This window comes from Artibeus jamaicensis, unplaced genomic scaffold (genome assembly GCF_021234435.1).
Source record: "Artibeus jamaicensis isolate MK-2021 breed Jamaican fruit bat unplaced genomic scaffold, CSHL_Jam_final contig_465, whole genome shotgun sequence".
NCBI classification, from domain to species: Eukaryota; Metazoa; Chordata; class Mammalia; order Chiroptera; family Phyllostomidae; genus Artibeus; species Artibeus jamaicensis.
In genome coordinates, this window is record NW_026521843.1 from 21,950,384 (window position 1) to 21,976,827 (window position 26,444).

The 26,444-nt window shown below is 42.1% G+C and overlaps 1 protein-coding gene across 1 annotated transcript; it reads left to right on the forward strand.

Moving 5' to 3' along the window:
- Positions 1–372: 372 nt before the first annotated feature.
- Positions 373–26,444, forward strand: QPCT (glutaminyl-peptide cyclotransferase). The gene is made up of 7 exons (XM_037165417.2): positions 373–501; positions 8,039–8,185; positions 13,893–14,171; positions 18,032–18,202; positions 20,583–20,682; positions 24,814–24,930; positions 26,120–26,444. The coding sequence occupies exons 1-7, from the start codon at positions 373–375 to the stop codon at positions 26,263–26,265; spliced, it is 1,089 nt and encodes a 362-aa protein (XP_037021312.2). The 3' UTR covers positions 26,266–26,444.

Sequence of the window (26,444 nt, forward strand, 5' to 3'; positions counted from 1 at the left end):
TGCGCCCCTTTCCATTCCCAGGGATGGCACTGGAGATGGTAACAATGCCTCTTCTCCGTCTCCTCCTCTCTTCCTCTCCAAGACAAGGAAGTAGCCAGCTCAGTTCCCTAGGATTCGGAAGCTTGTGCCTCCCAGAACAGCCCAGCCCGGGGGTTGCTAAGGTCCAGGATGAGGGGGGTGGGGTGGGGAGCTGTAGCCTGCGCTGAAGCCTGCGCAGCGCAGTAGGGAGGCGACCCAGAGCGGTGGGGGTGGGGTGGGGGGGCGGGCGTAGTGGAACCCAAGGGTGGAGAAGAGGAAAAGAGAAGGACGCGCGTTCTCGGGCTCGTGACCGCCGGCGGCCCAGGGAACCCGCGCCCAGACATCCTCGGAGAGATGGCAGGCGGCTGCGCCCCGCGTGTCCTGAGCACCCGCCACCTGCTGCTGCTGCTGCTGCTGCTGGCCACCCTGCCCCTGGCAACCCGGGGGATCAGTCGAGGCGCGGCAGCCTGGACCCAGGAGAAGGTGAGGAACCGCCGTTGCGCGTCTGTACCTGGGCGGCTCTTGCCAGGTGCAGGGATCTGGGGCCGGGCGAGCCCCACCTAGGCAGGGAGGGAGGAGGGTTGAGCGGTGATCCCGGCCCACGCAGCCGTGCCTTCTCGGGCACCCAGAGGAGTCGAGAGTCTGCGTCCTCGCTGGGGTGCCTCTCTGGCCTCGCAGACCACTAGGCAGCTGGGTGATGTCACCGGCCTCCCTTTGGCTGTGTCTGATGCCGGTACTGACAGGCGCAGGAAGTGTATCTCGCCTGCGGTGGCCGGCTGGGAGAGGAGAGCGCAAAGCCCACTGCCCGCTTGGGACCCGCCAGGCCAGGGGTCGCCCCACTCCCATCCGCCTCGGTGCGGACGCACCTGGGGGTGTGCCCACGCTCCCCCACCGCTGCGTCCCAGGACACCTCGGGGATGTTGAAGTTTCCTTGTGTTACTGTTATTCCTTTCTATATTTTTAAGCGGGCTCCAAATCAAGGAACTTAACTGAAGAACTGCCTTACTTACACTTTTTTTTGTCTTAAAAGCGAGTTAAACGCAATTGTCAGAGCAGTGTATTTAGTTGCAGGTGAAAATTTCATAAAAGGAACTTAGAATAAAAGTGCTTTGCAAGTGCCCTATGTGTGAAGTAAGTAGCTCACAATTATTTCCCTTTCTTGTGTAACAGTTTTAAAATCATGAAATTGCTAGGGGTTTGTGCAAATGTTAATGGTATTGAAGTAGAATAGTATATTCTTTTTTTTTTTTTTACATTTTATTTATTTATCTTTAGAGGGGAAGGGAAGAGGAGAGGGAGAGAAACATCAATGTATGGTTGCCTTCGTATGGCCCCTGCTGGGAACTGGCCTGCAACCCGGTATGTGCCCTGACTGGGAATTGAACTGCGATTGTCTGGTTTGCAGGCCTGCACTCAATCCACTGAGCTACACCAGCCAGGGCCTAGTATATTCTTAAAGATACCAAAAAAGCAGCAAAGTAAAGAGATACAAACTTTGCAAGTGTTGTTGAAGAGATCTTTTAAATGCTTGCAATATGCCTGTATTTACTCACACGTTTGAAATACCGAGCACACTGGGGAAGGCACAGGTCCTTTCTCTGGGCCGGTTCCCTAATCACGTGCCTGTGCAGATGAACAGCCGCTTTGGTTCCCTGCCTCAGGCTTAATTAGGCCTTGTCCACGTGGAGACCATCAGCCACAGGGAGCTGGGTGGGGACGCAGGAAGTCAACTCAAGAATAACTTCATTATAAGAACAACAACTTTGTCAGTAAGTGTAATGTTCATTGAGGAACATTGAGGTACATGCACAAATCCTTTCCTTCGCTTCACTGTGAGTACCTTCCTGCTCAGAAACGGGAAGAGCACGTGGCGAACCAGAAGGTGGAGCCACTCCAAGCCTGTCTTCCAGATCCATCTAAGTGGACCCGAGAGAGAGAAAGATGGGAATACTTTCAATGAGATGCTCTGAAGGGATCATTTGTAGGCAGGTTGTACTCGTGGGTGGCAGAAGGTGCTGGATTCTTAAAGTGCTTAAACACACGAGAATTTAACTTTTGGGAAATGTCTTTTAAAGTACAAGTCTCCGTTATATCTATTTTAAGAAGCTCCTAATCACTGCTGTTTGGGGGAACGGGATGCTTTCTGGGAAGATGGTGCAAGCAAAGGAGCAAATGGCCAAATCGACTGCAGTGATTCCTGATTCCTGGTCTCCTCCCTCCTTTCTCTGTAGGCCTTCATAAAGTCCTCCATGTGGCCAGTACAGTTTGCAGCCTGGAAATCAAATTAGTCACCATTAAAATACATGCCTTCCCGCCTTCTGTGGCATATATATTCTAATCCTGTGAGGTGTGCTCTTGGTACACTGGTCTGCCAAAAGGTGAGGCGTGGTAAAGCATCGATTTTGAAATCCATTTTCTTGGCTGTGAAATAAAGGTGGGTCTCTTCCAGTGGCATGTAATATGTAAAAACGATTCAAATCTAGTTTATGGTGTGTTCCAAAGATTGTGACTTTGATTATTTGAAACTTGCAAGCAATTTCTCCATAGAAGCAATATTATGGACCTCACAGTGCCCCTGTGAGGGTACATTTATCCCCAATTTACAGATGAAGAGACTCGGCCACGATTACACCAGTGAATTGAAGAGCCCTCATCTTCTTTCTTCCTCCACTTTCCTCTGCAGGGTAGATGGGTCCTGGCCCATGATTCGGGAACAGTGACCAACTAGGGAAGGAGTGTGGGGCTGTAGGGAGGATCGAGGGCCAGAAGAAGAGCTTATTTCCCCCTCTTTGGGTCGGGTGGGCCTTAAATGGAATTCCAAAGTAGGTCATTTGTTTTTGGAATTTTCTCTGCTCTCACTCCCCATTTCTCCCCTTGCTTATTCTTTATAGAGCTTAAAGTTCATTATTCTTGGGGTTAGCCCATATTCCCAAATTGCTTCTTTTGAATCCTGCCTTCCCCAGTCTCCCATCTTACTACCAACTTCCTTCAGTACAACCTTGCCAACCAGCTATTAAAAGGAATCTCATGAAATCGGTCTTCTCTTAGGTATGAAACTGTTGAGGGCTTCATATATTTTTAAAGGGAAGCTATTAGTTCCAACACATTGAAAAGTATGGCTTCTCTTGAAGTCTCCCCATTGTAAAGTTCACATGTGCTCATTTTAGAAAACTAGGAAAATACAGAAAAGTACACTAAAAAGAAAACTATTATCACCCATAATCCCACATTCAGGGATCATTGCTGTTAACCATTTTGGTGTTTTAATTTCTTCTCTCTCTCTCTCTCTCTGTCTCTCTCTTTCTCTCCCAGTTCAGGTCATACTAGGGGTGGGGGGACATATTCTTTGAACAGAGCAACCACATATAGGGGAGTTGTCCTCACCTAGGAGTCCTCCTTCAAGGTCAGCGCTGGCGAGCTGTTACTGCTCTCCCCGGCATTTCACATTCCTCTGCTTCTAGCACCACATGTATTCTAAAAGTTCTTAGGGTTCCCCATTTCCATGGCTCTTAGTCATCCATCTTCCCCTCTGCCTACCATGATTCTTATGGAAAGAGCAACAGAGCCTTCAAGGCAGGCAGGGTCAGGGAGGTCAGTGGTAGGCTGGGTGTTGGTGGAGGAAAAAGATAAAATATCCCACTTTGAGCTTTTACTGCAGTAAGTACTATGACATCCCTTTTAGAGATAAGGAAACTTGCCCTGGTCACAGCTCTTAAGTCAGGGGGCTGGAATTTGAGTCTCAATGTTCGAAGCCTGCACTGCTTTGCTTTTAGTTAGATGCCTGCTCACATTGAAAGAAGATGTAACGTTATCTTATTTGGGCCCTATTCCACACTGCATTTGTAATGTCAGTGGCATCCCAGCAGTTCGGTAAATGCTGGCTGGGATGAATTTACAGGTAGGCACAGGTGTTAACCTGAGTGCCGTTGGGAGATTCTCATATGGGATGGAAACTGGAATTGAATTGGCTGAGCTTCTGTAACGATCTCCCTTTAATTCAGTGATTTGGAACCTCAAATCCCTCTGCAAGCTGGGCCAGCTCTACCAATTATGTAATTAAACCCCCCTTTGGCTGGGCACCATGTGATTAGCCTGGAGGAGCTGCTTCAGGATATCTGGTTCACAACTTTTTAGCTGAAAGATTTTCATCACCCGAAGCAGATTTATTGTCCTTTCTGCATGGGTGAAAAGACAAGGCAGGAGCTGTCACAGAGACTCATTCTTCTGAGAATTCCTGTACCAATAGAAAATTGGCCACAGGTCTTTTAACTGAACTGAACCTAGAATAATTTGGGCTTTTGCACTTAACATTGGCTAAACACTCTTTCTGCCTCATTCACTTTGCTCACGCCCAGCCCACACTTTCTCCCCAGGTTTCTCCTCTTTTTCCTTCCTCTCATCTCCACGTAGATATTTATGTTTATTGAGTTCAGAGAGTGAGTCTCCAGAAAAATTGAATGAGTGCCATTTAGGTTAGAGAAGTCAAGGGCTTCTTCATACAGGACTTTAATGAATAGAAGGACTTAAGTCTTTAACTGTGGTTGTCTCCCCTCTCTATCCCTCACTGACTGGGCAGCTTTTCTCTCTGTGATGTCACAGGGACATCTTTCCTCCCAGTGAAATAAAGAGAGGGGAGGGTTTTTTATGGAAGTACATTAATTAAATGGTTGAGCCCAGGAGACTCAAGAATCCATGCAAGACTCCGTATTCAGGAGCATCGATGGACCTGTTTGCAGAACTTACCCTTTATTCGTCCATTAAACAGTTTTTGGGTGATATTTGTCAACTGTGTTACATCTAAAGATCCTGGACAGTTATTTGTTTTGTTTCTCCTTTTTTTCCCCCGAAGTCCCTTAAGAGCCCTTTCAAGACTCCATAAATTGCCCATTAAAACATGAGCTTGAGTTCCTTTTGCTGTGGACATGACCTCATGCACAGCGACCAGGTAGAGTGTAGGATGGCAAAAATATCAATCATTAGAAAAGAAGTCACAGTTTAAACAGGTTTTGAAACAGTGGTTCTTTAAAAAAAGATTTTATTTATTCATTTTAGAGAGATAGGGAAGGGAGGAAGAGAGAGAGGGAGTGAAACATCAATGTGTGGTTGCCTCTAGCACACCCCATACTGGGAACTGGCCTACAACCCAGGCATGTGCCATGACTGAGAATCAAACCGGCAATGCTTTGGTTCATAGGTCTGAGCTCAATCCACTGAGCTACACCAGCCAGGGCCAAAACAGGGGTTCTTGATTATCACAATGACTGCCCTGGGCCAACCCAGCTCTAAATCATCACAAGCACTGACCATCAAAAATTCAAAAAGAACAAAGCTCACCGACATTGAACTACAGCATTTCCTGGTCATTTGCCACAGGTAGACAGCCACCTGTCTCTTCTGTCTTTATAATCGTTTGTGCGCTCAACTAACTTGATGTTTATGACAGCAAAAAGCCTATTTTACTTTAGTAGGTAAACACAGTCTTAGTGAAGATAGTTTTAGAAAGATAATCACCTGTCACTTCCTTATTTGATGAATTCATCCAATATTTATTGAGTGCTCTATATGAGCTAGGAAAAGAGTGGAAAATAAGAGAGTTTGCCCTCACGGAGCTGACACCTTGTATGAAATCAGACATTAGACAAGTAAAAACTGAAGGAAGTGGCCTCTGTGCTACCACCAGGTGAAGAGGAAGGGAAAAGGTGCCACAGATACGAAGGCCCCAGTGGAGGACAGCGTGACACTGCTTTGGGGCCTGGGAGGGTGCCAGAGTGACTGAAGCCTGGTGAGCTGGGTTAAGTGGCCCTGCCTGGGGCATGTGGGTCAGCAGGAGAGACCAGATAAACTCTCGTTGGCTGTTGGCTGGGTTAAATAATAATTAACCATGTAGGTCTTCCGACTTTTCGACGCTATTTCCTTCTTTTCCCTTCTTCCATTTGCAGTGGTTTGCCTTTTAGCTTTAGCTTTCTTCTCAATGTGCTGTTTAGAAGTTAACATGGATGAACTTGGGCGGTAGAGGTACCAAGTAATTTAAAGGCTGCAGGGGCAAATTTATTAAGAAAATGTATTTTAAAATGTATTACCAATAAACAAACACAAACCTTAAGATGTTCAGGCACAGCATCAACATTTGGGAGTAAATGGGAAGTGCATAGATGGGGGAGGGAGGCGGGGCTGAACTAGCACCGGGTTGGGAATCCACAGAACTGGGATCTTTCCATGGACTTACCAGGAACTCTCCTACCACCGCGGAAAAATCAGCTGGTTTCCGCGAACTTCAGTTCCCACTAACATAAATTAAGGAGGTTGATCTAGATCATCTCTAAATGGTTTTTCCAGCTCTCACCCCTTTTGTGTTTGATAGAAGGCAATAAAACCAAAACTTATTGAATATTTACTCTGGCAGTTTACATGTAAGATGGGGATGTTATTACCTCCATTATACAGATGAGGAAATTGAGCCTTAGTGAGATCAAGTAACCTCACGAGAGGTACAGCTAGTAAGCGGTGAGGGGGCTGCGTTGAGGGGGTTTGTCTGAACCCACACCCCAGGCCTTTTGCGTGATGATACCAAAGAGTAACGCTGAGACATATCCAAGTGTAGATGAATGTAAGTAATTAGGCAATGAGTATTCTCGAATTCCAGAGTTTCTCACCAGCCACATATGGAGTATTCAACATGGAATGAGATACCTATGTGATTACTTCAACATATTCAATAAACACTGGTCCCTGCAAAGACTGTATAGTAGACAAGTCTGCCCCAATTTCCGTTTTGCACTCCAAGAACTTAATGGTTCTATGTTACCTTCATCATCCCCCTTGGGGAAGAAATCATCTGATCAACCCATTCACTTCCCTGTGGGGAGGAGTAATATTCCGTCATTGAGTATCTGACAAGCCTGTGATGAATGAACGATTCGTTGCTGCTGGTATCAAAAGTACGGAGTAATATCCAAATTACAAATTTGAATGTTATGTTTATGTATCTGTTTAAGTTTCACTTAACTAATATATCAGTGTACCTAAAAATGTGAACATTAACAGAATATTAAAATAATTTTAACTGAAGATAAAAAGTGTATTATTTTTTGGGTTACAGAATCATCAAGCTCTGGCTGGAAAGAATTGTAACACTCATGTAGATTAGAGCTATTCAAGAGAAATAAACAATGAGAAGCATATATGAAACTTAAAAATTTCTAGTAGCCATATTAAAATGTAAAAAGCAATAGGTGAAAATAATTTTGATATATTTTGTATAACTCAATATATCAAAAAATTAACATTTCTATATATCATCATATAAAAATCATTAATGAGACATTTTACAACTTTTTCATTTAAAATCTTTGAAATCTAATGTGCATATTATACTTAAAATACATCTCAATTTGACCACTACATTTCAAGGGCTTCATTGTCATAAGTGGCTGGTCACTACTGTATTGGACAGTGCAGATGTAGCTTAAATTCCCTTATTAGTTTTTGAGGGTAATGAGAAGTTAAGGGACCTACCTAGGGTCATACAACCTGTAAAAGGCAGCAACCAGGTTTGAATCCAGCTTCTCTGATTCCAAGACAGTGCTCATTTGGTAACACCACACTGTCTTTTTAAAAGCAATGATGTTAATAGAATATATTGTTTTGTTGTCTGTAGTTTTTAAAGTATTGAGGTTTCTTAAGAACAGGATATCTATAACTGATATTTTAAAATCTTAGTTTTACAAAGCAATTGTACCAGAAGTTATTAAAGCTTACACAGGAAATAAGTATTAAATATTAATTTTTAGGTTCAAAGCATTATAGTAACTTTGTTTTTAAAGTAAGCTGCCAAACAATTAGTTTAACTTTTAAGATCTAAGGGGTCAATTTTTAATTTGACTCGTTTAATGTGCCTTGTATAACAAGAGCTATCATTTCAAGGTTGAAAGCCAATATTGTTCAATTGCAAATGTCTCAAGGTAAGTCTTAAACATACTATAAAATGATAGTCAGTTAAATAATGCTGTTTAATCCTCAGAATTATCACCAACCAGCCGTTCTGAACTCATCATCTCTTAAGCAAGTTGCAGGAGGCACCAGCATTTCTGGAATGTGGCAAAATGACTTACGACCCCTGCTGATAGAGCGATACCCAGGATCCCCTGGGAGCTATGCTGTTCGTCAGGTGAGCACGCAGCATGCAAACCTGAGGGCTCTCTAATACTTTGCTCTCACGTGAGAGATAACACATCCAAAGTTCAGAGTTATTTAATTTTTAGATCTGTATTCTAATCTTTCGTTCACCAAAATAAGCAACCAGGGAAACCAAACAACTGAGAGTAAATGTCTGTTTTGTTGAGCGTTACATGTTAATAAATCCATTTACATGTGAAATCTCTGTGTGGGGTACAACATCATCCTAAGTGTTCAACTCGTGATCATTTCTATAACAACCAACCCCTTGGACCCAAACATTAACAGCTGAGAACATTCTTGCTTGATGGTTCTGGACTGAGAGCGGGTCGCTGTCCTATCAGGCCTTCATTCCCCTTTGGGAAATTGCATCCTCCCTGGAGGGAGGGCGAAGATCAGCTGCTTTTTCCAGTGCAGTGCTTCTCAAGCCACTGACTCTGGCCCATGGCAATAAATAAATAAATAAGCAAACATTTTATTTATATATTTATATTAAATATGTACATGTAAAATGCCACATATATGTGGCATTTATATACACAAACATAAAAATGCATATATACATATATAATGCCTTATATCTGTATCTATATCTAAATGGCATTTTATACACACAAATATAATAAGCCACAGGCTGGGCTAGACCTTGAATGTTGCTTTGCCTCCTTAGTGCTCTCTACCCTGAATGACTGTTTTTTTTCTTCCCCAAACTAGTCTCATTTCAAGGGGCAGCTTAAGAAGCAGTGACGGAGACTGGCCCATCATCCCCTCTGAGAGTAATCCACCTGCCTAACTCTTCAGGGGCCAGGGCTGTGACAGAGTGACCCCTGCAAAGCCAGCAGCACAGCTGTCAGGCCAGCCGCCGTTTTACCCAGTACACAGCTTCCACCCCTCAAGCCTAGCCCAGACAGCCACTGTCTGTTACCCCATTAGCTGCTTGCCTTCCATCCAAACAGTTCCTGCTTCTCTAAGGAATTAGATGGTGGAGGCCTGAAGAACACCTTAGTTGTTTCTACCTTCTAGGCTGAATAACTAATAATAATGATGATGGTGGACTTTCACCAAGCACTGTTTTGAGGTCAGACACAGTATGGAGTCCTTTGTGGGGATGATCTCATTCAGCCCTCACAACAATGCTACCATGTGAGTGTTACAGATTAAGACCCAAACGAATTGGCTCAAGGTTATACCCTTACCAGTGATAAGGCCAGATCGTGGACCCAAATCGGACTGCTTGACTTTTCCATCTTACCCCGGAGAAGGGATGCTCGGGGGAGCCAGCTCGGCGGTGTGTGCTCACAAGTGTCTGGCTGTGCATCTACTCGTGCCTGTTCCGGAGAGCGAGGCACATACTACTCATTTTACTGGTACTCCCTGGGCCTCATCTCCTGAGTATTTTTTTGTTTTTGAAGCTCTGGGTACTCATTGGGGCTTTCCAAAATCCTCAGTTCCTCATTAGAGATTATCTAGGTCTCTTATACTCAATTCAACCTTTTTCATTTCCTCATACCATTTGCTCCTTAGGGTGTACATACCCAGAAACACACATACACACTCAGAGCTGAGGTCCCCCACCTGGGACCTCTACAAAAAGACTACAAACACAACTATTGCTATGTTGACCTTTACCTAGCTTTAACAGACTATACAGCACCAATAACATGCACAGATACTATGTGATTAAAATACAAATCCGTTCTAAAGTGTTACTGTAATATTTTCTATGTCATATCAGGTGGTGACAAATGAGAAACTTACTGACAATTTTTTAAAATGTGTTGAGCCTAACAGGGTGGTTGTGTTAGAAATCTCACTTAAGTGGTTCGATATTATAAGTTTTTGAGAAGAAAATCACCATGAGGTTTTTTTTTTTTAAGATTCTATTTATTCTTAGAGGAGAAGGGAAGAGGTTGAGAGGGAGAGAAACATGGGTCGGTTGCCCTTCCCACATGCCCTGACAAGGACCATGTCTGCTGCCCAGGCACGCCCTGACCAGAATAGAACAGGTGACCTTTCACTTTGCGGGATGACGCACAACCAACTGAGCCATGCCCGCCAGGGCTGCGCCACGAGTTTTCAGACAGCTGCCTGCTAAGCTGTGAAAGATAAAGGGTTTCCACTTTTGATGATCAGGTGCATGGCCCATGAGTTATTACGAGGGAACTAGACTAATGATCTTTATTTGAATTAGTACCCTTTACTCAGAGCTAATTTTAAACAAGAATGGTGGAAATTTTATTTTTTTCCTCTAAGGCCTGTGTGAGCCCTAAGCTAGATTTTTTATAATTTACAGAGTTTCAGCATTGTAACTAGGCAGGACTCTCAAATCTAAAAAAAATGTGGACTTGATATAAAATTAGTGAATTACTTTTGGTAGTTCTCAGTGATGTTCATTGCTGTGGAGATTCCCTTTCAGAGAGGGATATATGAACAAGATCCCTTAGTTTGCATTTTTATTATCTCTGACCAATGAACCAGAAGGTGCCTGTTGGATTTTTAGAATATTTGTATTTGAGGAGATAATTTATTGGTAAAGTAAATAATTTGAAGCCATTAAATCAGGGGTTAATTATTTTAGTGATTTCTAGCTGAGATAGGAAAAATATAAATTAAAAAATCAGGATGATAAAGTCTCACGAAAGAGCAAACCAGAAACTGTCTAAAAGAGGCAAACTAGAAATTTCAGGGTGAAAGTCCCTGATAAATGCTGAGTGCATCAGAGAAGCTGACAGGTATGGGCTTCTTTTGTAAAAGGCACGTGTGGCCCAGTGAAGGGCCCTTTGGAGAGAGCCCTCAGCTGGGACACAGAGACTAGTAAGTGATGCACCCAGGGAGGAAGAGGTGTGTGAAGTCCCCGGTGGCAGGATTCAGCATCCTGACAAGGGTCTGTCTGCAAGTTTAATGCAAATACAGCAGAATCTGCTTCCTCCTAAAAGACCTAGTCTACTAATGGCATTGTTTCTCAGAACCTGGACACGAGGATTTAAGTTGATAAATTAGAACCAGGATCGTTCACTAATGTTAACCAAAATTCTCCCCACCTCCCCCAACCCTGGAGTCATATTTGCCTTTATCTTTTTTCTCTTCCCCACCTCTCCAACCCCATCTCTTTGTCTCTCTCTCCTGGTCTCCACCTCTCTTTGTATCCTTTTCTTTCTCTCTCTACTCAGTCTCTGTCTATGTCTTTATTTCCCCCCGTATCCATCCATTCATCCCTTTTTCCTTCTCTCTTCCCCATTTGAAAAATAGGTGTATAATAATCCACAATAGAGCCTGCATTCTAAATTGCATTTGAGTATGGCTGGTGGGCCCAGGCTTTTGCTCCCCGAAGTGAGGGAAGCACAGCAGCTTTAGACTCAACGCCCCTCCCACCCCCAACACTGCCAAGCACCCCCCACCGAGGGGCATTCTAGTGAGAAGAGCAGCAGTTTTGGGAGCCTACTCCACAGAATTGTAGTGTGAGCTTGCAGATTAAGTCTGAAAGCCAAAAGCAAAACAATGAGGGATATTTGTGATGTAACTAGATTATGCAGCCAGTTTGATTGTTTATAAAGAAATTAGTTGCTAAGACAAATAAAAAATATTTATACTGAATAAAAAAGATTATTTTAGGGCAAATTCTTTCTGGGGCATTTGCCGATGCTTTTGAGGATTTTACTGTCAATGTAGACATCAGAAATTATCATGACTGGTTTAGTAGTTGAGAAAGGAGTTTGTGTGCAAGACTTCAGCAGAGCAAAGCTAACATATATATTTTTAAATCCCAATTCCTTTTGTAAGCATGAAGTCTGCTATTGTTCCTGAAGATATTTTATGGAGCAGTTCATCATCTGGATACCAGATGTTTTGGAATACATGCCTTTTTTTTTTAGATGACCCCTTTTATGGAAAAATTTTTTTCCTCAAGTCTAGAGATAACTTATTTTCATATTCTGTGTAAAGCTTGTCTTAGATGCACAGTGCTTTATCTCTATCCAGACTACTAATGTTCTATGCCATATAATTTTATATATTCTCACTGAGAATAATTTATAATTAAGGATAGAAATATTTTTAAAGAATGAAAAAATAATTTGTTAATTCAGTCGACCCATATTTACTGATGGTCAACTGTGAGCAATGCCCAATCCTAAGAATTGTGGAGAATAACAGAATAAATGAGATGGAAATGATGGTTTCAAAAAGATTCCAAGCCTTTCCTTCTGTTACATGAAAAGACAACTTGTCAACCTTCTCTTTTCAAAAGACAACTTCTCTTTTCAAGAGAAAAAGGTAAGGTACTGTGTATGTGTGCTACTTAGGCCGCAGTCCGCCTCCCTGCAGAAAGCAGAACGTGGGTAGCTGGAGAATTGCGTGTTTATTTGGCTTTTGCAGGACTGACTGTGGAGTCGCTGTCCCCCCCTGGTTTAGTTCTTCTCTTCCTGGAGGCTTCCTGCCACGGTTTTTCCAAGGCCCTTGCCTACGTGTCATGTCACATTAGGGCAGGAGGCCACACAAGGCTTGGCAAGGCTGGGATATTTTGTATTTCCTTGGGAGAAAAAAACATCTCCCATTCTTTTCCACTTATGTTATTTGTTTATCATCTCAAGGTCCATCCTCACCGATGTTAATTGTGGAACAGATTGCTGGTTATGTGGATGGTTAGTTTGTTAGTTGACTAAAGAAAAAACCTTTAAGGCAACCTACAAAGATGTAAATATTTCACGATAAAGTAAAGTAAATGGAACCCAGTGAGAAAAATGAGGTAAAGGGGAAATAAAGGCAGGAAAGGGCAGATGGAGCAGCAAGGAACTCACCCGTCAGTTCTCACAGCATGAATTCGAGATTCTTGAAGAAGACCCTTCCAGTCCCTAGGATGAAGTTTCTTTTCCCTCTGCTACTTTAGCTCATCATTTGCTATGTTGTGTATAAGGCCTCCTAAAATAACCAAGTGAGATGAGAAAATTGATTTTTAAAAATTTTTATCAGCATGTGCAATAGGTCTGGACCCTCCTTGAGTGCAGAAGGGAAACTGCTTGACAGTTACTGTGGTTCAGAGTTGCCTAGTGATTCTTGGCATTGGCAGGACCTCACATATCCCCCAACCATCCCCTTGTTGTGGGACTCTTTATATTATCCCTAGCAGGGGAGCATCAGTGTCTTTTGTTGGTGTTCATTATATTTGGTGGACTTGGGGCACATGCTCCATACTGGGGACCTGAAGAGCTACCACGTTCAGTGCTTGTCTTCAAAAAGTGTAGCGTAGAAGTTGACATCAGTAGGTCCCTGTATGTCTGATTTCTCAAACATGCCCTCTTAGCCTCCTAGAAAAATCGAAAGCGTACTGTAGACACACTGAGCTGGATCTCTGTCTCCTGACATGTAGAAAGGTTCACGTTAGATTGTTAAGTGAGACAAATAGGATTCAATTCCTATAAAAAATGCACCCCTCTGTCAAATATATGTGTTTGTGTGTTAATATATATTTATATAAACAAAGGGGAGATAGACATCAGACTCTTAACATTAATAATATTAACAATGGGCAGGGGGAATATTGGGGGAAAGAGTGAGGATTACCTTTTACTTTACACATCCTTGCTATTAATTTAAAAAGGCATGTATTGCATTCATTTGAAAGGTAGTCCATAAAAATTTTAAACTATATTGAACAAACAAAACCTGTCTCAATCTGAAGTTTTGTTTTTTGTTTTGATCAGCACATCATGCAGAGAATTCAGAGACTTCAAGCTGACTGGGTCTTGGAAGTAGACACTTTCTTGGGTCAGACACCCTATGGGTACCGGTCTTTCTCAAATATCATCAGCACCCTCAATCCCACTGCTAAACGACACTTGGTCCTCGCCTGTCACTACGACTCCAAGTTTTTTCCTCATTGGGACAACAGGGTGTTCGTGGGAGCCACTGACTCAGCCGTGCCGTGTGCGATGATGTTGGAACTTGCTCGTGCCTTGGACAAACAACTCCTTTCCTTGAAGGTATCTTGTAGATTCGTGGGATAAAACACATTAGAGTAACTCAGAGTGAATTTTAGAGTGCTTGGGAGGGTGAGAAGGCCATTTTGAAATGTAGATTTTCAGTGCATTTTGTATTAATTGTTTGCAAAATTGTGTGAGTTTGAGTGAATATTAATTGGCAGATTACATCATTAGCCTAAGGTATATGACAGTAAATTCGTTAATTGACACCTGAATTCATTAGTTTTGAATGCACATTAAGTTAAGTGCAAATTTCATTGTGAAAAATGGAGACGGCGGAAGGTTGATACAGGGATCTGTGTGAGCACTCTGTTTATTTCTTCTTGTTATGGAGCCCCGAACATCAGAACCTTCTGATCTGAGAGGTGGTGGCTCCCCAGAGTGAGTAATTCAGACATGTAAAGAGGAAAAGCATGAAGCAAAAATGCATTATTGTTATTATCTGTGAATCTCGGCTCAATTTTATGCAGCATAGCAGAGCTTTTGTTGTGTTCTCAGCTCAGAATACTTCAGGGACTCTCAGATGTTATTTCAGTCTCTGTGTTATTGAGGGTATAGTGGAAAAAAGTGCTGAACTAGATGAAGACATTTTGTTCAGATATCACTCATAACCAAGTAAACACAACAAAGCAAAAACAAAAAACTTTGTTCACAGGCAACGAATGCCTTTTTTCCCCTCAGAGCTTTATGAAGGGGCCAGCCTTTGGTACAATGGGGATAAAGAAGTAAAAGGTTTATCTTGTAATGGAAGGAATAGAGATATTTGGTGCTATTTTTGCTGGATATGCTGAACTTGAAGAAAGCAAGAATTGTTTATAAGCTGTCGGTATCCTTTTCACTGTTTTTTCATTTTGTTTTCTGAACCTTCTGTGATGTTTTTGTCCCCTGCTCCACCCTGCTTTTTTTCTTTGTATGAATTCTTTTTTTTAAATACAATTTTTATTATATTTCTCCCATTGCCATTTAGCTTCTTTGTAACCTTCTGCCCCCAGCTTTCACCACCCTGTTGTCCGTGTCTATGAGTCCTTTTTCTTTTTTTTTTTGCTCAGTCCTTCCACCCCCTAACTCTAGCTGCTTTTCTTTCCCAGCAATTGAGTGAGGGAGTTCAGAAGCTGATATAAGTTTCATTTTTTCATATTTCCATTCTAGTGTAAGGACATGAGATGAAGTCTGACTTAGAGGCACAGGCTGTGACGTGGCCGTGTTTTCTCTGGGGGAGCTCTTTTGCCTTTCCTTGTAGTTCATACTTGCTTTTGGTAGAAAGGGCTGAGTGAGTTGTTGGGTAGCATTTCCCATTAAAAACACAACATGAGTTCTCTTATTCTTGCAAATAGAGGTAAACAGCGATGTAGACAATTTTTTTTAAAGGGCTAGTTTTGGATACAAACATTGAGAGTAACAGATTTTTTCTTTCAGTTTAACTTAATCAGTATGAAGAAGTTATTTTAAGTTCTTCAGCTGTCATGGATGAGGTAGGTGGTGGTGGAATGTGACCTGGAGAGGACCGGAGAGTAGGCTGGGTTATTGTTCCTGCTCTTTGCAGCTCTCCCTGCTCCAGTAATAAGGTTATATTAACATTTTTTGCCTTATTACTTTGCTGTGCTCTCCACCTGTAGCAGATTGTACTTTATCGTTCCTCGACTCTGGGCTTGGTTATTTGACATGTCTTGGCCAATGGGATGCTCGTCCATGTGACAAAGCAGAGGCCAGAAATCTACTTGTACAGTTGGGCTTGCTCCCTCTTGCTCTTGCCACCACCAGGAGAAGGGCATGCCCTGCCAGTCCCCAAGGAGGAGAAGAGTCATGTGAGCAGAGCCAACCGGGATGACTGCAGAGTGAAGCAGAGCTCCTCCAGCCCAAACCAGCCTCGATCAGCTGTCCCCCAGCTGCCCCATGGACCCCGGAGGACACATGATTGTTGTTTTAAGCCACTGAGTTTACGGTGGTGTTAGCTGAGATGGTGTTGGATGGGGAAAGACTGCAGATAATTCACCAACTACGTTGACGTAGTTGGTAATCAGGCATTTATTGTATTGTCTTGAAGAAAGACTGGAAGACCTTCACAAATCATACCACACAGATAGTGAGGAAGGCAGAAGAGAAGCAGGGGGCTGGGAAGGAGAGTGTACATAAATATAAGGAGCACTTAGATAGGCAGGTTTCCACCCCACACCTGGCAAATAGATGCGTACCCCACCTGTGTTCTTGTGGGAGAGGAGAAAATGTTTTTTTTTCTGGAGAAATTGAACCAGGGAGGTTCTGGATGTGTGGGGACACCAGCTAAAGAGGAGGGCAGTGGTGAAGTACCTCATGGAAATCAAGGAGATTAGGTGAACAGGGGGGGGGTCCCTAGCCTTTTCCCCACCTCCAGCATGGGAAAGGCAGTGGCTAGCTTATACCCAGCACATGGGAAACTGGAGGATCCTTCTCTGGAGAACATAAACCATCCCTGTGAAAGTACCACCTGGGCCTGGATTGCCCTGAAGTGAGGCCAACCATGTGTGTCCCTAATCAGTGTTACAGGACCTTATTCTTTCATATGAATGAACACAAAGGATGACCAGTCATTTGAGGACAGTCTCCAGCACAAAAGAAAACAAGCAAAGCAAATAATGCAAATTGAAAAATGAACTCAAAGGAAACAGAGTACAAGGAGCAGAAGATAACTTGAAGGGCAGTTTTTAATATCCTTAGAGAGATAAGAGGAGAAGTTACATCTCTAACAGGTGAAGGAAACATCAGAGTCAGTTTGGTCCAATGGGAATACATTCCCTCAATACTTTAGTGAGGCGCAGAGAGCAAATGGTTGTATGTTTTTCTCCAGCCAAGTTTAGCTGCATGAGTGCAGACACAAAAGAGGCAGAGAGTTCGACTTGGGGTTATGTTTTTGCCCTGTGAGTTTGACCAAGGCTTGGGAGGTGAGTGTGCTTTCAAGGGAGTGATTACAATGATTGACTCTGGAATTTAAGCAGAATATGAAGTAAGGACATCGTGGGGGTGAAGGACTCTGAAAAAAATGAACGATTCCATGGATTAGGGATTCCAGTGGGGCTGATGGATTGTGGAGATCAGGTTACCGGCAGGACTAATCTGAAAGGTGGGAGTTGTCAGAAAGTGAAAAGTCATCAGAACCCTGCTCACACTCCTAAATTCTCCTGAAATACTCGTGCATGAAGTCTTCTTCGACACCCCAAGGATTCAATCTCTTATTCTATCCAGTTCCCAGATGAGTTTCATTTTACGTTTGTGACCCTTGGCCATGCTCATGTATTTCTTTTATCTTTCCTACCCCCAACTGAAGTGTAGGTTTCTTCAAGGGGCGAGGCTGCAAGTATTACTCTTTGTGTCTCTGTTGCATTCCTAGGCAGATCCTCGAACCTAGACTCACTAGAAAGATTGCAGACAAATCAGGGGAGAAGCAAAAATGATACCCAGTTATTCAGGTTGGGTTTCTTGGGATGCACAGTCTGACATTGAATTTAGCATTTAGGTCATTTCGTAGGGAGGGGCCTGGGCTCAACATCTGTGGCAAGGGGAGAGAAAGGGAATTAGGCAGAAGAAGTCCAGCTGCCATGCGGGTATGATGGCTTCAGCCAAACTCTGAGGATCTCTGGAGGTGGTGTGGCCTTTTAAAATTCTCTGAAGAGTTAGAAAAAAATCTATGACTTCTATTTTTAGGGGAAGTGGGTAAAGGTGAGATTTATATAGGGGTAGCCTATGAGAGGTGTGATGATTTTTGGAGAGGAAGTGGTGCAAAATAGATTTTGGCGTAGTTTTACTCACTTTGTTATTTTCCTTTTCTTCACTCATAGGAAAGTGTGCTATTTTTCTAACCAGCCATTATGCCATCTTTTTACCAGAATGTTTCCAAGCCAGACCTGTCACTCCAGCTGATTTTCTTCGACGGGGAAGAGGCTTTCCTTCACTGGTCTCCCCAGGACTCTCTGTATGGGTCCCGTCACTTAGCTACGAAGATGGCATCGACCCCCCACCCCCCTGGAGCGAGGGACACCAACCAACTTCACGGCATGGTTAGTCCGGGTAGTATCTGTGGCACTGTGGCTGCAGGCTCTGCCTCACAGGAAGCCAAAACTAAAGCCAATTAAAGACCTAAAAGTACCACAGCATCCTTGGAGCAGAGTGTTTATAATAGAACATTCCTTGGCAGGCGCTGGGTTTTTGAGGAATCCCAGAGCTAAAAAGAATGATTCTGGGTTAGCAGTTACTTACATTTGAGCTTAATTAAAATATTATTAAATCTTTTCTAAATTAAATAGTATTACAATATTATTTTGCTTTTTTAATTAAACCATTTTATTGATATAAAAATCAATGGAAAGTTTAAAATTTAAATTATTTTTTCAAAAATGTAAAAAGGTTTAATTACAAGAATATGAAACATCTAATTAAGGAGACGCCAGATTCAGTTTGGTGCAATGGGGCACATTCCCCCGGGCTGTGTGGGGGTGGAGAGTGTCCCTTCTCTGAGGCCTTGCTAGAGCCTGGAGGGTCCAGATGAAGCTGGAGTGGGACGTGGTATGAGGATGGGAGTGAGGAATTTCCTCAGTGGCTTCAGAGCGTTGTACTGACTCCAAGTGTGTATGTGACATTTTGATGTGTCTGTTCCGACATGGTGTTTTTGACATGGGGGTGGAGACATTTTGATGCTGCATTTGCTCTTATTACCAAGTGATGGACGCAATACCCGTTCCCATTTTCATCTCCATTTTTGGACCCACACCCCAACTCCAGTTCCTCACCCTGCTCTTGAATTCTTCCCATATTTGACCTTTACTCAGTCATGGGTCCTTACTAACTCCAGCTTGGGACTTCATGCCACCCTCGAATCCTCATTCTTTTCTGTGCATTGCTGATCCTTGCCCTGTGAACTGCAAGCCTATTCCTATCCCTTCCACTCATCCCAGTCCTGTGTCCTACCCTCCGAGTCCGCATGGCCACATTAAATGTCCTCTATGACTCTGGCACATCCCATGTTGGCATTCTCTCCATCCTATGGCGTGGGCAGCTCGTAATGGATCAGGGGAATATGGTCAGCACCTCATTCAGTCACTTGCACCCAAGTGGCTAAAAAGGATTCAGAAGAAGAGGAGAGACCTGGCTGATCAGTAGGAAGAACAAAGGTATTTATCCGTCCAAATATAGAATCCATAGTGATGGTTAAGACCATGTTTTCCCCCTGGAAACAAAGTCTTAATAGCTTATCTAACCTTGTGAATATATTCTGATTTCAAACAAGCCTGTTTTCCTAGTGAATACAGGGATGGGAAACAGTAGGTTTAGAGTTGTGAGTGACATGCTTTTGAGTTAATAAAGCTATTGTAACAATCATAACCTGCATGTTTTTTCCCACACGAACAACTGTAAACCTACTTTTATCCACCCCTGTATATTTAATCATTCATGAATTAATAGATACTATGAGTTTAAGATCACAGATTACAAATATTTACCTACCATGTGCCCAAATCTACACTAGATATTTACCACACATTACCTCATCTATACAAACCAGGAGTTCTTAATCCAGAGGTTAGTCTTCAGGGAGTCCCCAAGTCTGTTGATGTTTTATGGCTCAAACACTTTAAGGGGCACTAATTTAATGTAGAGCTTATGACCTGAATGGAACTTTAGAGATCAGCAAGTATGAGCTTCTGGTTTGACAGAAGGGAAATGGGGATCCCAAGACATAAATAAGGTCCTATAGCTCCTACTCAAGGAATATTCTGATATGCTGCTTTGCGAAATACCATATTTTTCAGACTATAAGATGCACTCACTCCTCACCCCCCAAATCTGGGAGGAATAATGGTTGTTGCTGCTGCTGTTGAGTTCTGTTTACATTTACATTGGTGAAATATTGTGTTATTTATGTTATTAAATATTTCACCCCATTTTTGGCTTCAAATTTTTTTCCTCCTCTAAAACCTAGGTGTGTCTTATGGTCAGAAAAAGACAGTAAATAGTTACTAAACGTCCTCCTTGAGGCGGTTGTGCCACTGTAGACAAAGGATTCCATGGCTCTCCCTGATGGACTAGAAGACCAGGCAGGCTGGGGCTCCCATCTGAGAATCAAGTTAAATGTACTCTTTTTAAATCTATGAAATGCTTGTCCAAATGTGATCTTTATACCTTACCCTTAGGGATATTCTTCTGGGATTCCAGGCACAAAGAATCTACACTTTGCCATTTAATAGAAATCAAGATACAATAAGTTTTTCCAAATTGTTAGCTTACCATGTTATTCAACCTTTTGTTTATTTGTACAGCTGCCTAGGTTATTCTTAATTATTAAACTGCCATTAGTTTTGACTGATTGGTGTTGTTTTTTCCATCGATGAGTATGAAGTGTGTTTTGATGGCAGTGATGAAGTAATATTTTTTCTCCCTTAGGATTTATTAGTCTTATTAGACTTAATTGGAGCACCAAACCCAACATTTCCTAATCTTTTCCCCAACTCTGCCAGATGGTTTTACAGACTTCAAGCAATTGGTAAGCACCACTGTTATTAACGAGCCAACCAGGTTTCTTCTTCCTGACAAACACTACATTTTAAACTTCAAAATTTATGATTTAAGTATATGGCTTGAATATATAACATACTTTACTGGATTTTTTCTTGCTTTATGAATTAGTTAATTGTTCCTATTCATCTCTTTTAGTAGGCCCACTTTATTTTCCTGCATGAAACTGCATATTGATAGGAAATCGCACTAATTTTTTATTAGCATCTATTTAGAAATGGTTTGAAAATATTTTCCAAGAGTCCTGTTTGAAGTATATGGAATGTGTTTCTAAGGAAAACTTTACTAAGCAAAGCATGTTGGCTAATGAGGAATGTTATGTTTTTAAAGTGATACCAGAAGATATTTAGTTTTTCCTTCCTTTTCATCCCTTTGTCATCTTCTATTTCCTGCCTCTTCCAGACATGATTTTCTTGTAAATCTAGTACAGTCCCTGCCTATTTTGCAAAAGAGTAAGAGATCGAGATGCAAGAGAATGCCAAGATCCTTCAAGAGTCGTTTAAGAGAGTAGGTGTAGCGTCAAATCAATGAGAGCAGATGAGGCCAGGTCAGGCCAGGCCAGGCAAAGAAACAGAGATTTCTGTGGCTCAAGAGCAAGGCTCAGGGCTTAGAGAAGGAAAAGGAGAGTAACTTCTTTCCCTCATATCTCCACTCTTCCCCTCCCCCAAACACAAATATCCCTCCCCTATCTACCCACACAGCAAAAAAAAAAAAAGCAGTTGACATCAGGGAGAGATGAAAATGAGATAGGCTTTTGTTTATAAAACCTAGGCCAGGAGGTCTGCTTTGGAGGCAAGAACTTCAGGCTAGAAATTCCTTTGTAGCCACACAAATTCTTGGAGCAGTATTGTGTTGTTTTAGTTGTAAGCAGTGAGAAAAGTACTGCCATCTCAACTCATACTTTTGCCATGAGTTCAGAGTTTGACAATAAGCAGATCTGGAATACTACAGGAGAAACTTTGACCTGAACCTCAGATACTTGCCTTTGGCAAATTTCAGTTTCTAGTTGGAAAGAATTGCTATTATGGTAAGATTTTTGGATCTCTTTCTTATAGCATATTTTCCTTACTTTAATGGTAGCCTCAAAAAAAATGAGTTTGGCCTTCATTTAAGGATTTTGTGCACTTATTTTGTCTCCCAGAATGAATTTATATCAGTACCTTGCACCTTCATGTATTTTTAACCCGTTGTGCTGCCCCTCCTCCTGGCACTTACACTTCAAGCCATATCTGATTGTGTAAAGAAAAGTTATATCCTAAGGTGAAAGAATTCTAAGTGCCAATAAACACAGTGTGTCTTGGGGGAGGTAAGGGCGTTCTCCATGTTCCTAACATATCACATATTCATGCTTACCACTTGGTCTAGTTTTACACTTTAAATTTAGCACTTAAAAAGTCCCCAGCTATCCTGATGAGTTTTATTCAGTTGTCTTATATCCTTCTTGTGACCTCTTATCATCTTGGAATGTAGAACTTATGCTGTAAGGAAGCATGTAACCTAATACATGGGTTCCATGATACAAGATGATGAGTGATGGAATGCGGGCCAATGGTTCTCAAACTATAGTGTGCTTCACCTGGAGGGCTTTTTACAACACAAACTGCCAGACTCCACCCCCAGAGTTCCCGAATCAGTGAGTATGAAGTGGGACCAGGTAATCTACATTTTTAACAAGCTGCCAGATGATGCTGATAGCCCTGGTCAGAGACTGCACTTTGAGAACCACTAATGCAGGTCACAGCAGGTAACCCTTTTCCATGGAGTGGCCATTCAGTACACTTTATCCCTATCTCCTTTTAAGGTATTCTTTTTTTTCATGTTATTTACCTTTACTATTACTAAATCTTTAGTACCTGAAAGGTATAAACATGGATCCAATGGAAGAAAATATGAACTAAAACCAAACTATTGCATATGCACATAAACAGACTGACTTTTGTTCTCATTTTCCGTCTCTCTGAAGGGAGCATCAGGGATAGTCATTCTGACATGGAACTGAGTTGAGAATACTTCCATCATAGAAGAAATTCCTAGAGGAAGGAGACAATCATTGGGACCTTAAGTAGGCATGGGGAGATATGTTTGTAAGAAGTTAAGGTTTTAATAAAGAGAATGAGCCTGGTGAGAAGCAAGCCATAGACATAGTAGACGGAGGCTTTACTGAGAAATCGAAAAAGGAAAAAAAAAAAAGAACTTCAGCAAACAAAATGAATTCGTTGTGAATTTGGTAGCACAGTCTAAGAAATGATTGATAATTTCTCACGGGCTAATGGATGGTTGGTACAAAGGATGTTACATACATTTATTTCCTCCATTTAAGTTTCTCACTCCTCTAAATACTAAGGAAGACATGGAAAAGGGGAAATAATATTAGATGCTGAAACAGAAGAACACTAGGAAGTCATCTCAAAACCAAGGAGGTGAATAATTTATGGTTTCTGGGACCAGCCGATGATACATAATCGGGACTTGTTCATGCCGGTAAATATGTTCATGAACTCCCAAGCTCAGAAGCGCTGGTGATCTTGTGCAGGAAACATGAAAATCCTTCTTGTGGCAGTCAGAAGGATGGCCTTTTCTGATTTTTTCCCATTTCTCTGTCTCAGATATCCTTTGTGTTGACCTTGCTTGGCTCTAACTTTTGCTGAGTCGTTGTACAGACGTGGATCATGTGAAAGAGAATAGTGTGAAACCAAGAGCACAGAAAGAGTCTGACTTTTGTTCTGATCTTCAGTGTGTCTGAAGGGAATGCGAAGGTGCATTTGCAGCTGCAGAGTCAGTCACCTCCATGTAGCAGTTCAGAGAAGCTAACGGGTCTCTCTGGCTTGACCGTGGCCACCATTTTTTTCATAAACTGCCCGCCACCTCAACTCAGCAGTTTTTTGAGAAAACCTTTCCACTGAGGATAGTCACACAATCCCTGTCTCTTACGGAGGTGATATCTGTTATAATCTTAAACAGTTCAGAAGCTTCAGGTGTTCCATCCTGACCAGCCCTTGGTCCACAGCCAGGCCTTGTCACTGCCGTTGCAGGACAGCCCTATCCGGTGAGAGCAGTAAAACTCGGAGTAGCTGTGAGGCATGGCAAAGGGCAGCCCACTTTTTGTGTGTTTATCTTCAGCATGGTTGAGCTCTCAGCAATACAGAAAGAGTCACAGTCCTGCCAGCTCTTGTTCTCTTCTTAGGGTTGGTGGCATTTGTCCCCTTACCATTTCCATTTTCCAGTTTTGTTACAAAGCTCATGACAGAATTTTTCAGCCACATGCTGCAGAGTTTCTACAAGCTTCCCCTTCTGAGCTTGGAGAGATTGCAGCTGTTGAGAGAGATTCCCTAATCTTTCTTCCATTTTAGAAAAGCTATCTGAGTATTGGAGAGTTGGTAGAACTGAAAAAAACACAAACCCCGGTACTGCCAGGCCTATCAGCAGCACCAGGCACAAAAGGAGCAGGGTCAAGGCCACTGGACACCACGCTGGAGAGGGAGGCCAGTACTCCGTGTGGCCACGCTCAGGATGATGAGATGTAGTAGGGGCTCAAGAGGGCAGGCTCATGGTGGTGTCCCCCATCAGCATCCAGTATGTTCCTCATGCTGCTGTACTTGGGCTGCATTGGGATTCCTGCAGAGGTGAGGGTGAGCTGTTGTTGGATTACCCCAAATGCTTCGCTTCTATGAGACAGTTCAGAAACCAAGGCACTGAAAGGCATTCCTAATGTTCTTCTCTCCCAGCAAGTAGCAGGAAAGCCTTTTCCTTATAGTATTCTTCATACAGGATCTTGGATCTATAAATATCTACATCTGTGTTTTCTTCTCCAATTTTTTTCTGGTTTTCTCATTTTTTATCTCACCATTGTTCTACTGAGTTTCTACTTCTAAGGATGTTCTCACTTGTAAAGATACAGCCACATGTGACCGTTCACACTCCAGAACTACTAAAAAATGTACACACCCATGTTCAGCTCAGATGTTGATTGTCATGTGCTCACTGATGCATTTTTTAAAAACAATGGCCACATGTGCTAAGATTTGAAACTCCTTATGCATTCTGTGTATTGATCAGATAAAAACTAGATACTCATCTACTGTTTAATTGTCATCTGCAGAACATGAACTCCATGGATTAGGTTTGCTCAAGGACCATTCTTTGGAGAGGCAATATTTCCAGAATCACGGTTATAGAGGTGTGATTCAGGATGACCATATTCCATTTTTAAGAAAAGGTAATGTGTGTGTACATGTATGTGTACATGTGCGTGTGCATTTTAACCTATTGTATTTTATGTGCTTTTGCAATAATCTAGAAGAGAAACCACTGAATGTAATTAATTGAATAATTAAGTCATCCAACAATTGGCTTATGGCTTCTATTTTCTCATGAAAGGGATTTGGGATTCTTATTTTTTTATCCTACACCTAGAGTATGTGTGAAAGCTCATGTTCCATTGACTGTGCCTTCACTTTCATAGAGGCAGACTATTCTTACGTTCTGTGTTACTCTGATGTTTTCTGATGAATAAGGAAGTGCTATCTTTGATGTCAATGGTGCAAGTTTAAATGAATGCAAGGACTCTTGCAGTATCCTCCCCATTGATTTCCAGTGTTTGTTTGCTCTTGCTTCCCTAGTATTTACATAGGAAGAAGAGTTATCTTATCAGTTTATGTTACTTTCCTACTTCAAAGCTCTGATGGCTTGCTATCATGTAGAATAAGACTGAAAATCTTTACCATGACCTGCAAGGGCCTCCATTTTCTGACTCTTTTCTCCTTCTTCAACATCACCTGCTACATCTGTCTCCAATCAGTATTGCTCCCATCCAGCCACACAGGGCTCCTTTGCTGTTCCTCAAGCTGGCCAAACTCACTCCTACCCCAGGTCCTTTGCACTTGCTGATATTGCTGCCCGGAATGCTCTTCTCCAGATTTTTGCACAGCTTCTGTTCCTCTGTTGCATGTCTCAGTTTAAGTGTTAGCCTCTCACAAAGGCTTTCCCTGACCTTAAATACCTCTCTCTTGCTATCTGTCTCTCATTCTCTGTGTCCTCATGTTTATCCTTTACGATGTTTATCACTTTCTAACATTATTTTTTATATTTGTTTACTTGCTTATTTCTCTACCAGAATGTAAGCTCCATATGAGCAGGGCCTTGCCTTTTTACTGATGAAACCTCAACTTCTAGAATAGAGACTGGTACATATTCAGTGGTTTCTAATTATTTACTGAGTTAACAATTGTTTAATGAGTGAAAGACCTTGGAGTACAAGAGTAAGATGTAAGCCATACACAGAAGATGATGAGTTTTCAGCTGTGTTTATGTGGACGGTACAGAGCGCCCATGCAGCCTCCTGCTTGCCAGGTGACATTCTCTAGTTTAAATATGCACTTAATTAACAGTTGGTTCTTTCTTATTAGGTGTTCCAATTTTGCATCTGGTAGCATTTCCTTTCCCTGAAGTCTGGCATACCATGGATGACAATGAAGAAAATTTGGATGAAGCAACCATTGACAATCTCAACAAAATCATACAAGTCTTTGTGTTGGAATATCTGCATTTGTAATATTCTCAGTTAGTTATGGTAATTGCACCTACTAGTGGATTTGAAAGTCAAGGTACAATTTAAAATACATAATCTGACTCCAGATCAATGCTGTGTGGACATTTCTATCCCAGGGATTCATTGTGTAGGTAGCTTTGAATATGTAATTAATAAATACTAGATTTACATTATGTCTTTAA

Excerpts from the sequence above, each read along its gene's own strand:
- QPCT (XM_037165417.2), top strand. The coding sequence starts at position 373 with ATGGCAGGCGGCTGCGCCCCGCGTGTCCTGAGCACCCGCCACCTGCTG. Across the intron at positions 502-8,038 it reads CAGCCTGGACCCAGGAGAAG|AATTATCACCAACCAGCCGT; the intron begins GTGAGGAACCGC and ends TTTAATCCTCAG. Across the intron at positions 18,203-20,582 it reads CCAACCAACTTCACGGCATG|GATTTATTAGTCTTATTAGA; the intron begins GTTAGTCCGGGT and ends TTTCTCCCTTAG.